This window comes from Elephas maximus, chromosome 21 (genome assembly GCF_024166365.1).
Source record: "Elephas maximus indicus isolate mEleMax1 chromosome 21, mEleMax1 primary haplotype, whole genome shotgun sequence".
Classification (NCBI taxonomy): Eukaryota; Metazoa; Chordata; class Mammalia; order Proboscidea; family Elephantidae; genus Elephas; species Elephas maximus.
In genome coordinates, this window is record NC_064839.1 from 24,949,117 (window position 1) to 24,964,876 (window position 15,760).

Below are 15,760 nucleotides of genomic sequence, written 5' to 3' on the forward strand. Positions count from 1 at the left end.
GAGTGAGAATCAACTTGAAGGCAGTGGGTTTGATTTTCTTAAGGTGTTTAAGGGCAATTTGGATCTGCCATTTTTGTCTTAAACTCAGTTTAGGACCTAATCCCTAGGAAGCTGATTCTACTGGTCACACACTGTTCACATTTCTTCCACTTAGCTTATCTTGGAAGTTGTTCCAAATCAGTATCTACGTGTATGTGTCTGGCTCTTTAAATGCTCATCACGAATTATCCCACAGCACGAATCTACGGGATGTCCTTTGGAGATAGTTCCATTTTCATAACATGAAGGAAGGAGAAATGTCACCATTGAAAAAGACACACAACAGGAACAAATTTACAAACCAAGGATATAACATTTTATTCATCTCCAGATTATGAGTATTACACAGCATATAATACACGTATTAGATAATATAGAAAAGAAAGAACACACCATAGAAAGACAGATTGGTCTGAAACTGTCTAATGGGACATCTTTAATTCTGTAAGTGCTTGGTGGATGCATTTCCCCAGTCCCTGGGGCACGCAGCAGGAGAAATGCCAGCATTCATGTGTCACTCAAAGGACGGCTTATCCCCCACTGTACTTACAAGGCAATTATGGAGTCCTGGCAGGGTCACTGGGGTCCATGACAACGGACACAAAGTAGAAGATAAAAGAACCACAGCACAGTGAACTAATATAAATATTTCTGTTTTCTGCATTGTCCTCCAGATAGTTTCCTTTTTAAATGAAGAGTCGTGGCCAGGGTCTATCCCTCGGGTTGCATTCCAGTTATTGCTAGAGGGAAAAAAGAGGAAAGGCTTCTGTTTATTAGAAAAGAGACAGTCACTGTCACTGGTGCCCTGCCTCTGGTGACACTTGAGCAGACCTGGGCTGGGGGAATGCACAAACATCAGCAGGCAGGCGTGGCAGCACCGCCACGTGTTACAGGGGACTGGTGCTTGGGGTAAAGAAGTTCAGATGGAGGATCTTCTTCAAACAGGGCCTCTGAGCAGGAAGCAGCAGGGTGCCCTCAGGAGAGGCAAGGCCACCTTGTGGAGGTGAGGAGGGCAGTAACTAAACGCTTCACCGGATCATTCCTGATGGTAGAAGAAGACTCATGATCTTACAATATAAAGGTACTCCAAAGCCTCAGCACAGACATACTCTGCAGTTGAACTCTTAGACACTACTCTCCAGAAGTCCACTCTGCCCAACTCACTGCCTGGCCTTCCACTAGACAGGTCAGCTCACCTTTGCCTTGTTTTGAACTGGGAGATACAGTTTGAACTCTGCCGGCAGTTCGTCTTCTGAGTAGAGTCTGTCTGAGAAGTAAACCCGTCGGATGCGACAGTTCGCATGGATCTGTGGATGCAAGACTTATTTTGAGAAGCTAAACATTACCGCCTTTCCTCTTCCTGATTCTCCTGGAGACCCTCTCATGCTGTGGGCAAAGCTCCGTCTCTTCAGCATCTCCTCAGCCGGACTCGGGGAGATTCTGGCAAGAAGGAGTGTTTGCTGCATTCTCCCAGTGTATCTCAGCAGACTCCTGAATATTTCCCGAATCCCTTCAAGGCTAAAGCCCTCTGACGCTGATTTGGGACCTTTAGCCAGAAACTCACACACAGGTGTCACAAGGGCCACAAGGCAATATCAGACAGAGCATAGCCTCCCTCGCCTATTTGAGGCTCCCTCCGGAAAAGCAGCTGGTACCTGCACCCTGAGGGTCTCGATGTAATTTGTGCCATACGCCCTCCGCGTGAAGTCTGACAGGTTGAACTGAATCTGGTTCCAGCCATCGTCCAGCCGCATGGGCATGGTACAGATGAACGGTTTGACCCGGGTAGTGCTCTGGTAGTTACTTGCCCGAAACCGCCGACGCACATTCTTGTCATCTAGTACCTGTGAGACAGAGAAAAGAGCCACGTTAACTCAGTCCTGAAGAAGCACACACCCTTGGTAAGACAAGGACCTGAACTCACACAGCCCAGTTTCCCAAAGCCGAGACCCACGGGAGAATAAACAGTCCAGATACAGGTCATACTGGACACAGATGGCACCGAAGTAGCAAGTTTATCTTATTTGTTGCCAAGATAACACCAGCTGCTTATGACATATGAGGTGGCTCTCAGACCATGGAATAACTTCATAGGAGTTCTTCCCTTTGGAAAACAAAAAATACTAAAACAGAGACCAACAATTTGGGGAGTAGTATTAAACAACTACTCCCCAGATGGACGCTATTCTAACCTTTAAGCTTTGAAATCCTGCAGCTATTGACCAGATGTCCTAGGTGGTTACTACTTCTTTAAAACCCTGGCATTAAAGTCTGATCACCAATGTCAAGTTGGAATCGTAATAACAAGAGCTGCATTAAACTACCAGTAGAGGCAGAAAAGGATACATACAACAGGACAAAGACACTTTCCTGGGGCCACTATTTCCTATAAGAGGAAAGAATCTCTCTCTGGTACAGCCAAATGTTCATGTGCACACACCTACCTGTACTTCAAAGGTAAAATATTTCTTTAGGTTTTTGATAATCATGACAAGGAAGGGCAGTTTAATTCCCAGCGTCTTCTTCGGGTCTGCAGGACATGTGATATACGTGGTGCTGCATAAAGAGGAAATACCAATGAACAAACTACTTGTCTTTTTTCCTGTGTGGTACACACAACAATAACACATGGCAGGCACATCTAAAAGATCCGATGAGTCCCTCAACCCTTAAGTTAGCTGATGTTTTAAAATAACGCTGAGCTCAGAAGCAGAATCGCTTTGTACAGGACTAGACGACAACATATACTATCTGAAAAACAAAGTCAGACCAAGTGGCTCTTGGGAAGTTCTTCCAGTGGGAGAAGGCTTCAATTCCCCAAAAGAACTACCAAATGACAGAAACTCAAAACTAAGATCATAGTGGCACTGAAAACCACACTGGCCACCTACCTACTGGACCATGACTTCAGAATGATACTTGCAACCCGCCCCACCCTGGTTAAGTATTAATAATAGCTAATACTTCCATAGCGCTTACTGTGTGCTCTGTACACATTCACTTACTTAATCTTCACAGTAACTCTCTCAGGAAGAAGCACTGTTATTATCCCTACTTTACATACAAGGAAACTAAGGTCCAGGGGATTAAGTACCTTGCCCAAGGTAAGCTCTAAGTAGTAGAGCTGGAATTTATTTACACCAGACAGTCTGACCCTGAAGCTGTGACATTAACCACTCTGATGTCTTGCCTCCCTGGTGTACAATGTCTCTGAGAGCATGGGCAGCCTACCTGACATTTGTCCCTTCAATCTCTAGTACCAGGGACTGGATGTCATTATCAGTGATCCTTTTGATGTGGCCATTCCGTACCTGCAAAGAAGAAAATCAGATTGGTCAGTACTGAAATCTTTGGAGGCAACCCTGTAAAGACTCTGAAGGCTGAATAAGACAATTCAAGGAAAACCAGAGTAGCCCAATGGGCATAACACGGAAGTCTGTGACACGGTATGTTGAAACTTATTGCAAGCAAGTAAGCCAAGCCATTACTTTAGATAGGGTCCCATCACCACCATGGGAATCTCAAGTAATCCGGCAAGCTGTAAATCAGGATAAATTTCTTCCTGAAGAAATCAACTCAATTCAGATTCAACTACTATTTACTGAGTGCTTACCACGCAGTAAGAACACTCATCTGTATCCCCTCTCTTAATCCCACACCAACAACAGAAATCACAAGGAAGGTGGCATTGTTTCCACGTACAGATGTGGACACTGAGACCTAGAGAGTGCAACAGACAGATCCTAAGGAGAGTCAGGATCCGCAGGCAGCCTTTCCATGACCCCATGCTGCCTCAAATACTCTTTTGGTCAGAAAGGTCAACAAAATGCTGAGTGTCACTGGGAAGGGGAGTGGCAACCAAAAGCAAAAGCATTACTCCCCCGGATTTACTCCTACTTCATGCTTTCTCATCTTCTTTCCCTAAGTTCCTACTTCTTCAAGTATGAATTCAAGTCCCATCTGTGCCACACACAGAAGCCTTCTTCAGCCTTCCCAGCCCACGCCGAGCTCTCGCCTCTCTGGCTCGTGTAGTCTAGACCACGTCATTTAGCACTTCATCCTACACCACATTGTGCTGTTGACTGCACGTGCAGGAATCCCATGGTTCCACATTCAATCCAGATTCCTCCCCTCAAAATATTTAGGAAAGAACAGTTATCTTCCAGCATTAAACTCTTACACACCTAATATGGACAGATATGCAAAGGCAATTTCAGGGCAGGGCTGGACTGTTAGGGCCTGAACAGATTAACGATTAAAAAGATCAACCAGGAGATAGAACGGGAAGCGTCTTCTCTGTCCACCGAACCCATTGCCATCGAGTCGATTCTGATTCCAAGTGACCCTACAGGACAGAGTAGAACCACCCCATAGGATTTCCAAGGAGTGGCTGGTGGATTCCAACTGCTAACCTTTTGATTAGCTCCCGAGCTCTTAACCACTGTACCACCAGTTCTTCTCGAGGTACAGGGAAATGGCTGTGTTGGGCTGTCAAGTCAATTACCCTGACTAAAGCTCCCCTTGGCTCACTAATCAGCCTTCCGATTATGATGTGGTTCTTCATTAGATTTGCAAGAAGGAAGACAACACTGTGGAGTCCAAAAGTTGTGTTTTTCAACATAGATTATTAATAGTATGGCATTTCTGTCTTTAGACATCTGTCTCTGTGAGCTGTGTTACTGAGTCTGATCTGCTTAAGATATGCTCGGCGTTCCTCAGGTGACATGTGATAACACTGCCTACCTTTTTCTACAAGCTGCAAATGAGAATTGTCTCCTCAAAAACTACGAGCTCAAGTGTAGGGGCCACATATGAAGCATCTTTTGTATCTTCTACAATGCTCAGTACTATGCTAGACACAAACTAAGCATTCAAATATTTGCTGACTTCTGGAATTTGTCACCCTAGGAGTTGGCACATATGAATAGGTTCAAGGAGGATTTTTTTTAAATTCCTGGATAACACGGACTATTATAGTAAGCCAGAGATATTGGGGTATATCGCAAAGCCCGGTAACCATGAAGGGCAATTGCAACTGTGCTTTCCCACAAAACATCCTTTGGTACCCACTGTCAAAGACAGAATGCTGGGCTAGATGGGCCCCCGATCTCTGCCCATGTAGCATTTCTTGGGTTCTCAAGACACAAACGTCACATTGAAGTGCTTCTCAAACAAAGCTGGCGACATCCAATGACCTCCTGCTTTGAATTCTGGGCCTCTTTCCAAGGGAGATTAAGAGCACAAAGGCTTGGATCTGTGCTGAGCATGCCAATGCTGCCCACCTCGTTCCCCATATAAATGCTCCCAACCAAAGTGGCAATCTGTCTCCTATACTCTCTGGCCCACAGCTGCCATAGAAAATTGGTCAGACTTGCTAATGAAGAAAAGAATTAACCAAGAAATTATGTCCAGATAATGTGATCTAGCCATGCTGATAAGAGCTGGCAGTATTCCAACAAGATGCAAAACACTAATTTTAAAACATACCACTAATTATCCTCAATAACTTTATTCTTTCTTAAAAAGGTACATAATGCAAAGATCAAACAAATGGTTACATTGAAAGGATTAAGAAGAAATTAGGAGCACAGGGCTACTCTTGCTAAAAGGCAACATGTTGCTATTTATCAACACTTCAGAAAAGTGTGGCCTCAACTCTTTTATCTCCAGAAGTCTCTGTCCAGAGTCAACAGAGGCCTCCTCAGTTCCAGTGAGCCCAGCCAGATCTTACAGGGAGAAAATACTAGGGAATTTGCCTTCTGCCCACCTCCAAGTTTAGAGCAGATGACTTCACTGGACGGCCCCAGCAAATCTGACATATTCAGGTCTTTACAGAAGAAAACAATGCCTTACGCTGCGCACCAACGGATGGGAAGCCAGAACACACTCTGCAGTATTCCTACACTTCTGCCCCAAAGGCTTGCTAATTTTTAGCTGGACTTTGAATAACTTCCTAAAGAGACGATTTCTTTCAACCAAGCTCACAAATTTAACTCTTACAAAATGAGTTAACGTAGCCCATAAAACAAGAGAACCTGGAGGGGAAAAAAGACAGCTTTCTTTAAAGAAACGTCCATCGGTCTCGAGAGCTTTAACCCGGTTGGTGGTGAGACAAGCTCCAAGAGAGAAAGTAAATAGAGCCCAAGGGGAGAGTTCTACCCCTAAAAAAGAAAACAAGTATTCCCATATCAAAAGTTGCCAGAGCTCTGAAATCAAATTAAATTGAGATGTTAATGAATTATGATTTTTCTACCTTATTCAAAGGGCTGCAAATACAAACTCACTGGAAGAAAAGAGCAGGGTTGGGGGAGGGAGGCAGTTAATCAGAAATATGAGCATTTAAGGACCTAGGGAGTCCCTTGGTGGTACAAATGGTTAATTCAATCAGCTGCTAACAGAAAGGTTAGGGGTCCAAGTTTACCCGGAGGTGCCTCAGAAGAAAGGCCTGGTGATCCACTTTAGAAAAATCAGCCATTGAAAACCCTATGGAGCATAGTTCTACTCTGACACATACGGGGTGGCTTTGAGTTGTAATTGACTTGAAGGCAAATGGTACGAGTACTTAGAGGGTGAGAAACTTCCCAAAGCTCCTTCTCTAGGCTCTAAACTAAGATGAAAGGGGCGAGGGAGGAGCAGGCAATTTGGAGCAAGTCCTCCCAACCTGACAATCTGGGTTATAAAGGTCTTCCAGGAAGCAACCCCCCTCCTCATCCAGGTAGTGACAAACACTTACAACAAGACACACGCCCTCGGAAAGCACTAACTTCCTTTCCTGAGCTCCTTCCAGTTCAGAGGTCACTGGGCAGGCCTGGCTTTGACACAAAGATAAAACGAACCGGTCAGCTTTTACTGCTCATGGTGGATGCAGATTTTATTCTACTTTCCAATCAGAAAGATTTAGATTCACCAATTGTTTTTGAGTTGCTAATTCTTTTTTATTTCATGACACATTCCCACCATCAAAGTGTGACCTAGGAATATTTTGTTCCTCCAGCAAAAATAAGTTAAAGCCAATCTTATATTATCTGGTTTATCAACCTCATCCCTCCCACCATGAGCTGGGGGGACCCAGGCGCTTCAGAACCCAGGCTGCTGGCAATTACAGATCAGAGCAGTTCTCAGCCTCTGCAGACACCAAGAAGGGAACCTTCAAGCCCTTCCTGCAATCACTCTCCCAGAGTTTCCATGGTTGCCGGGGCAACTGATAAAGAACACTTATTTTCTTTTCCCCCTCAATGTAAGCCCCAGAGAGGAGGGTCAAGTCGAGCGGAAAAAAAAAGGGAGGAAGACGGCCCCGGTTCTATATTTCTAAGAGTGCTTTAAAAATAACATGAATTGTATCCATTCTCTCCCTCCCCCCACTTTCATTTTTCTGGCTCTATCCTGGCAGACAACTGAACCCTCAGCCATCTGGCATCCTAGTCTTAATGACACATGTTCCAATTTACATTAAGCCATTAGAGCTGTCCATTCCTGCAGGCAAGTTTCTACCCTGGGTTTGGGGCTGGGCTCCAATTCAGACAACAGGCAGAGGGAGACCTCTGTGGGGCGAGCCGGGCATAGCTCCGACTCTTCGGCCCAGGCTTTGCAGGCGCCTGGCCTCCTGCACCCACAGGGACTACCCAGACAGCAGACAGGCAACTCTGGGCATTTACAGCCAACCCCTGAGGTGAGGACCATTGTGTGCATTTCCAACCAGCCTCTTCCTAACCACACGGTGACAGCACAAGTGTTAACTAAACCCGTGCCTTCACCCAATTACAGTGAAAGTCAGAAGCATGAAGAACGCCCTCAGTCTGACGGACCCAGGGAAAGCCTGAAAAAAAGTTTTACTATCTTCAGTCCAAGTGTTATCCCTCAGTGTACTCAATTCTACCACTGGGAATTGTATCAGTTTAACATGTACCATGGTCGGCTAATTTAAAGTTTGGATGTGGGAACTTCTTTTCTGGAGAAGGACTTTGTTCAGTTTTAAAGTTAGGAACAGGGAATGGTAACCTAACTATCCAACAACAACAACAAGCAAGACTTTGGTTCTAAGACTTAGTTTGGGAATGGGGAGAAGCAGCAGCAACTGCAAGACAAGGTGAAAGAAAGAGAAGCTTTCATAAAGTCACACCCTCTTCTTGTGGATGTTTAGGATAATATTTTCACTAACGACTGAAAATCGTTTTACATAGGCATGAGTGGGAATAGAACCTCATGGTACTTTCCTTACAAACCAGAACAATGCTTATATTAAACACAAGAGTCCTTGAATAAATGAAAAATTTTCTGGTCCCAGAAGTTAAGGGAACATGAAAGAAAACCCTAACTTCTTCTTAAACTCTTGGCTTACAAATTTACAAAGATCTCTATCCTCAGGAAGCTAACAGTCTAGTCTGGAATACAGATCTTAAGAAGCTAATTTCAAGCGTGAAGCTATAATGAAAAGAAAAGAGAGGTTCTACGAGTGTATATAAATTAACAAGGAGCCCAGGCGGTTAAGCACAAGACTGCTAACTGAAAGGTCAGTGGTTTGAACCCACCATCCATTCCTTGGGAGAAAAGACCTGGTGATCTGCTTGCATAAAGATTACATATAAACAAGGCTCCAGGAATTGACGGCATACCAACTGAGACGTTTCAACAAACTAATGGAGGGCTGGAGGTGCCCATTCATCTATGCCAAGAAATTTGGCAGACAGCTACCTGGCCAACAGACTGAAAGAGATCTATACGTGCCCATTCCAAAGAAAGATGATCCAAAGGAATGCAGAAATTATCCAACAGTATTGTTAACATCACACACAAGTAAAATTTTGCTGAATATAATTCAAAAACAGTTGCAGAAGTACACTGACAGGGAACTGCCTGAAATTCAAGCCGGATTCAGAAGAGGATGTAGAACGAGAGATATCATTGCTGATGTCAGATGGGTCTTGGCTGAAAGCAGAGAACACCAGAAAGATGTTTGCCTATGTTTTATCAACTATGCAAAGGCATGCAACTGTGTGGATCATAACAAATTATGGATAACATTGTAAAGAATGGAAATTTCAGGATACTTTTTAATTGTGCTCATGCAGAGCCTGTACATAGACCAAGAAGCAATCATTCGGACAATACAAGGGGACAATGCATGGTTTAAAATCAGGAAAGGTGTGTCAGGGTTGTATCCTTTCATTATACTTATTCAATCTGTATGCTGAGCAAATAATCCGAGAAACTGGACTATATGAAGAGGAATGAAGCATCATGATTGGAGAAAGACTCATTAACAACCCGTGTTATGCAGATGACACAACCTTGCTTGCTGAAAGTGAAGAGGACCTGAAGTACTTATCGTGGAAGATCAAAGGCTACAGCCTTCAGTATGGATTATACCTCAACATAAAAATCCTCAAAACTGGGCTGATAAGCAAAATCATGATAAATCGAGAAAACATCGAAGTTGTCAAGGATTTCATTTTACTTGGATCCACAATTAATGCCCATGGGAGGAGCAGTCAAGAAATCAGACAACACACTGCATTGGGCAAATCTGCTGCAAAAGACCTCTTTAAGTGTTAAAAAGCAAAGATGTTACTTTGAGGGCTAAGATGACCTGACCCAAGCCATGATATTTTCAAGTGCCTCATATGCATGCTAAAGCTGGACAATGAGTAAGGAAGACCAAAGAAGAATTGAAGCCTTTGAATTATGGTGTTGGCAACAAATATTGAATATACCATGGACTGCCAAAAGAACGAACAAGTCTGTCATGGAAGAAGTACAACCAGAGTGTTCCTTGGAAGCGAGGATAGAAAGGTGAGACTTCATCTCATGTACTTTGAACACTGTTATGGATTGAATTGTGTCCCCCCAAAACCTGTGTCAGCTTGGCTAGGCCATAATTCCCAGTACTGTGTGGTTGCCCTATATATTGTAAATCCTAACCTCTATAATGCTAATGAGGCAGGATTAGAGGTAGTTATATTAATAAGGCAGGACTCAATCTAGGATTAGGTTGTATCTTGAGTCAATCCCTTTTGAGATATAAAAGAGAGAACCATGCAGAGAGGAGAAGGACCTCATACCACCAAGAAAGAAGAGCCAGAAGTGGAGGGGCCAAGGGGGCAAGAGGCCAAGGAATGAGGAAGCAGAAGGTGCTTCAGTCTCAAAAGGGTGGAACCATGGCCTGCTGCGTCTCAAAGGGTGGGGACTCAGCCTCCTAAATTTCAAAGAATCAGATCTTTCTTCACCGATGAGGTTCTGGAGTGTGCAGCCGCCATTCATGAGTGCTAGTGGGATGGGGCTGGATCCGACTCCCAATGCTGAGGGGGCAGGGCTGGCAGCCCAAGAGGCAGAAGGACGGGGCCTGTCAGAGCCAAGGGGGTAGGGTGGCCAGACAGACTAGGAGAATAGGGCCGCCCAAAGACAAGGGAGCAGAGTTACTGTCCCAGTGGGCCCAGAAGGCGGAGCTGACACCCAGGGCCAAGGGGCCTTTACCCAGGGTCCAGAAAGCATAGCCAACACCGAGAGTCTGGAAGGCAGGGTCATTGCATAGATGGTCTCAGATAACAGAGGATTGTTTTCAAGCCTTGAGAGCTAATGTAATATGTTCTGCTAGGTTTTGGACTTGCTTGGTGCCTGTTATCCCTTCTTTCCCTCCAATTTCTCCTATTTGTAATGGAAATGTCTACCTTGTGCCTGTTCCACCACTGTACTCAGGAGGCAGGTAAATTGTATTCTAGATTTCACAAATAAAGAGGAATTTTGCTCCAGGATGGAATTTGCACTTGGAGTTGATTTAAAACTTTTGAGATATGATGGGATGAATGTGTTTTTCATACAGCAAGGACATGAATTTTTGGAGGCCAAAGGGTGTAATGTTATAGATTGAATTGTGTCCCCCAAAAATGTCAGCTTGGCCAAGCCACAATTCCCAATATTGTGTGGTTGTCCACCACTTTGTGATCTGATGTGATTATCCCATGCGTTGTAAATCGTAACCTCTATGATGTTAATGAGACAGGATTAGAGGGAGTTGTGATAATGAGGCAAGACTCAATCTACAGGATTAGGTTGTATCTTGAGTCAATTTCTTTTGAGATATAAAAGAATCAAGGAAAGAAGAGAGGGACCTCATACCACCAAGAAAGAAGACACAGTAGCAGCGTGTATCCTTTGGACCCAGGGTTCCTGCACTGTGAAACTCCTAGACCCAGGGGAAGATTGATGACAAGGACCTTCCCCCCGAGCCAACAGAGACAGAAAGCTTCTCCTGGAGCTGATGCCCTGAATTCAGACTTCTAGCCTCTTAGGCTGTGAGAGAATAAATCTGTTTGTTAAAGCCATCCATCTGTGGTATTTCTGTTATAGCAGCACTAGATAGCTAAGACAGATATGTTATCAGGAGGGACCAGTCCCTGGTGAAGGACATCATGCTTGGTAAGGTACAGTCAGTGAAAAAGAGGAAGACCCTCAAAGAGATGAATTGACACAGTGGCTGCAACAATGGGCTCAAACATAGTAGCAATTCTGAGGATGGCACAGGGCCGGGCAGTGTTTCGTTTTGTTGTACATAGGGTCACTGTGATTCACGACTGACGGACGGCACCTAACAACAACAACAGGAAACCCTACGGGGCGGTTCTACTCTGTCTTATAGGCCCATTATGAGTTGGAATCAACAAGATGGCACACAACATATGAATTAACTTAGGTTGCAGAGTCAAGGAAGGTCTCTCTGAGGAAGTGCCTTTGAACTGTGACCTAGAAACTAATGGAAAGGTGGACGGGGGGGTGGGGGCTGAGGGGTGGGTCCCTCACTGTGGGAACAGTGGGTACAAAAGCTTAAAGGTGGGAGAGAATAGGACTTCTTTCAATTCAGAAGGACGACAGTGCTAAGGGGGAGGGGAACCTGGTGAGGTAAGTGTGGAGAATAAGTCACACCTAATTTTTCAAGATTTTTCTTTACTGAAACCAAGTAACAGAAATCCTCTCTCCGTAAACTCAGGAAGGAAAATACCAAAGTTTTGTGAAACCAAAATAATAACTAAAAAAAGGAAGTGAAATCAAAATAATAACTTAAAAAAAAAGGTACCATGGTTAATATGTACCTACTGGCAAAGGTCAGAATCATGTCTAGATAAATGTAGACAGTCCTCTTCCCACACCAAATCTTGTCCTTTCTACAACTTTGCCTTATTCACTGAGAACAGGGAAAATGTCTTCTCTAACTACTTATCTCCCTAAGTCAACGCAATGCCTGTCACTTAGCTGTTGCTCAGTAAATCTTTGATAAGTGTATCGATTCCCAGTGTTTCCCCAACTGGACTGAATTCCCAACACTTTCTCAGAATTTTATATTTATAAGAAAGCACACATACAACAAAGCCTGTTGGATGCCCCCGAACTTTCACTTTTCTTCCTTTGTCCTACGGGGAAAAATTTTCACGCTAAACACTTTTAATCGAGTCTAAATAAGAGTAGAAACATTTAAGTAACTTTTACTATTATGAGGATTTGGGTTAAAACAAAAGCTCTTCTAAAGGTTTCCTTTGCCAAAACGTCTGTTTAGTTTATTCCATGTAGCCCTGATGGGGGATCTAACAATGTTTTCATGTGTGTTTATGTCATCACGGTACCATCCGACCTCTAGTGGCATTGTTAAGGGACACAGTGCACCATGGTTACTTTGCTTCTATATTCCATGTGTAAACATGTCGGCTAGTCAAAAAGCTGCGTTTGAAAATGAAACAGAAGATCAAGCCTATGAGGGTTAAAATGGGCAACTCTGACAAAAGTTTCACCGAATACAAGTGCTGAGGCCTCCTGACTACTGGAATTGTTTCCGGGTTCGTAAATTCTCTTACCTGCTCTGAAAATTTCTCCTAGGACAGGTCCCATTCTGTTTCAACTACTTTTGATACTTTGTTACAATTCAGTTTCCAAATTCAATTACCACACTGGCACAAAAGGGCAACTCTCTCCAAGTCAACTAAGGGCCTGTAACTAAGTGACCACTGCCAAGCCATCATCCTTACAAAGTTCCCAGGTATTATACCCACCCCGGGGTTCCTGTGGAAACCCTGGCGGCATAGTGGTTAAGTGCTACGGCTGCTAACCAAAGGCTCGTCAGTTCAAATCCGCCAGGTGCTCCTTGGAAACTCTATGGGGCAGTTCTACTCCGTCCTATAGGGTTGCTGTGAGTTGGAATCAACTCGACAGCACTGGGTTTAGTTTTTTTTGGTTTTTGGGGTTCCTTTGTAGAGGTGCAATTTTTCAGTTTACAGTGCTTTAATCCAATGTGAACAAAACCATGGCCCTGAAAACCTCAGTAATACAGATGAAAATTAAGGAATTGCTTTCCTATGTAATACTCTTGGCATTAGCTCTAACTTGTGGACAGAATCATTGTGGAAGACAAGATTGCTCAAATTTCTCACATATGAAAAGGAACAAACTCATTACATACAGATCTTTCTACTCTCTTACGAAAATGAAATCATGAACACATCACCCTCAAAGGTGCTCCCAGAACACAGAATTCCCTAGTGGTGACGGACACAAGAAGGCTGTCCACGTTCTCTACGTGGTCCAAAACTCTCATCTTTGGATAAGGGAAGCCAGGGAGTCATTCTGAGATGAAATCCAAACTTTCATTACCAATAAACTCTGATTATTTTGATTAGTCCCCATCCAAAAACCAAACCTATTGCTGTTGAGTTGATTCCAACTCCTAGAGACCCTGTAAGACAGAGTAGAACTGCCCCATAGGGTTTCCAAGGCTGTAATCTTTATGCAAGCAGACTACTACATCTTCCTCCAGTGCAGCGGCTGGTGGGTTTGAACCATCAACCTTTTGGTTAGCAGCCAAGCGCTTAACCACTGCACAACCAAGGCTCCTAGTCCACACCAATCTTTATAAAACACCACTGAGCATACCACACCTCTCTGAATATTCCGCCAAAGTGACCAGTGCCAAGGATATTTCTTAAATCACCCCCCTACCATATGAAAGTGGCTACCTGAACTTACAGTTTTTTAAAAGAATACAGCTGTCTGGGAATTTACATGAGAAACAAAACACTAAAGTAATAAAATGCAACCAACTCATAGACAGATGCACACACCCCCGCCCCTCAACACGTCCAAAACATGGACATGGTCATCTCCTGGGTCCAGTGAAAGTATCATCGAGTGATGCCTGAATTAAGACAATGAGGTTTGTACCAGGCTCTGAGTTTTAGTCCAGACAAGCCTTCAGAGGCGCCATTTTGCATTTCTGTTGGAGAAAGCAAGCACAAAAGGCACAGTTCAGACCCCAAGTTACAGTGAACATGGAGCAGGTGCCAAAGGCCGCTGAATTCTGACTTGTTTGGGATCAATGGAAACAAGAGGCAAATGAATGAAACCCAAACATACTGGCTTGGCCCGTGCGTTCTGACACAAAGGCTCTGTGTCTAGTGCCCAACACAGTGCCTGGCACAAAAAAGGAGATCAGTAAATATTGTGCAATCAGTGGACAGCAGTTCCTTTCATCTGGACGTCCCCAAAGCTCCCTCATATAAGTTTATGTATTTCATGTCATCAATCTCACTACATAAATGGGAAATCGAGGCTCTGAGGAACTGACTAACCAAGTCACGTTTCAGGTGAGGGGCCGCTGTCCTAACCACACCGTAGCCCCAGGACGCTTGAACCCCAGCCACGCCCACCCCCAAATGCACCCAACGTGCACGACGCTTACACAACGCCCCTACCTCGCGCCCAGTCACGCCAGGCCGGGGGAAGGGGCACAACAGCGACCGCCTGGCCTTCTCCAGGCCCCCACTTGACACAAACAACCCTTGCGGACCTCCGGAACGAGGCCCCAGGCCCGCGGCCTCTGCGCCCCAAGCCCCTGACCTTTTTGTCCCAAATCTGCAGAGGCTTGCTGCCGATGCTGTAGAGGATGGAGAGGAAGCCGCTCTGGAAGGTGTTTTTGAACATCTCGCCGGCGGCCTTCTCTTTAGCCGCGCCGGCGCCGACTTAGGCCCGGAGTAGATACGGGCACCGAGTGGCGAGGGCAAAGCAGGGGGCTGGCCCTGATCTGGAGAAGAGACGCTGCGCTCCTACGTCCCGATCGGCAGCCACCGATAGTTGGACTTGAACGCGGGGTGCTAAGTCCACGAGCTTCAGGACCCAAGAAAACTAAGACACCTCTGAACAGAAACCACAGCAACTACCGCTCGCGCTACTCTTCACACCTTAAATGGAGGCGCGGAGCGGAAGCTCCACATAAAGTGAATCCCTCCGCCCACTTGAGCCCATCCCCCGGGAGCACAGGGCCCAATCCCGCCACAGGACTCATGGACTTCCGCCCTTAAGACCCGCCCTAGTTCCGCCCCCTAGTGAAAAGAACTCCGTTGCCAAGGGACTATTTTTCCTATCGTCTACAGAGCAGCTTTTAGAAGGCGGAAGGGAACAGAGGATACACGATTATAGAATCTGTTGTTGGTTGGTCCTTGCGTGATGTCATGGCAACGTGGCGGGGAAGGAGGGGCGCGAAAGCCAGGCTCCGCCCCTGGGGGTGAGGAGGAGTTAGAATGGGGAAAAAAAAAAAAAAAAAAAACCAGACAGAGATCCGGGATGTGGCTCTTGCTTCCCCTGAGGCTTACTTAGTGTGCTGTTGTTGTTGTTGTTCTTATTGTTGTTATGTGCCGTGTAGTCGGTTCCTATGCATAGTGACACTATAACCCTATAAACAAACAAA

The 15,760-nt window shown here is 44.9% G+C and overlaps 1 protein-coding gene across 3 annotated transcripts; it reads right to left on the reverse strand.

Moving 5' to 3' along the window:
• Positions 1-338: 338 nt before the first annotated feature.
• Positions 339-15,245, reverse strand: CFAP20 (cilia and flagella associated protein 20). 3 transcript variants are annotated; one of them, XM_049864514.1, is made up of 6 exons: positions 14,914-15,245; positions 3,271-3,350; positions 2,484-2,595; positions 1,695-1,883; positions 1,236-1,346; positions 339-779 (listed from the first exon to the last, which is right to left on the reverse strand). In XM_049864514.1, the coding sequence occupies exons 1-6, from the start codon at positions 14,995-14,997 to the stop codon at positions 774-776; spliced, it is 582 nt and encodes a 193-aa protein (XP_049720471.1). In that variant the 5' UTR covers positions 14,998-15,245; the 3' UTR covers positions 339-773. The 3 variants fall into 3 exon arrangements, with proteins under 3 accessions (XP_049720471.1, XP_049720472.1, XP_049720470.1); XM_049864515.1 differs by having other exon boundaries at positions 339-1,081; XM_049864513.1 differs by having other exon boundaries at positions 339-1,346.
• Between the last annotated feature and the right edge of the window lie 515 nt (positions 15,246-15,760).

What these genes read in the sequence shown, in the direction of transcription:
- CFAP20 (XM_049864513.1), bottom strand. Translation starts at nt 14,997, where the DNA reads ATGTTCAAAAACACCTTCCAGAGCGGCTTCCTCTCCATCCTCTACAGC. An exon ending in ATTGAAGGGACAAATGTCAG is followed by an intron (nt 2,596 to 3,270) that starts GTAGGCTGCCCA and finishes CTCTTTATGCAG; the next exon opens with CACCACGTATATCACATGTC. An exon ending in ATTTTACCTTTGAAGTACAG is followed by an intron (nt 1,884 to 2,483) that starts GTAGGTGTGTGC and finishes TCTGTCTCACAG; the next exon opens with GTACTAGATGACAAGAATGT.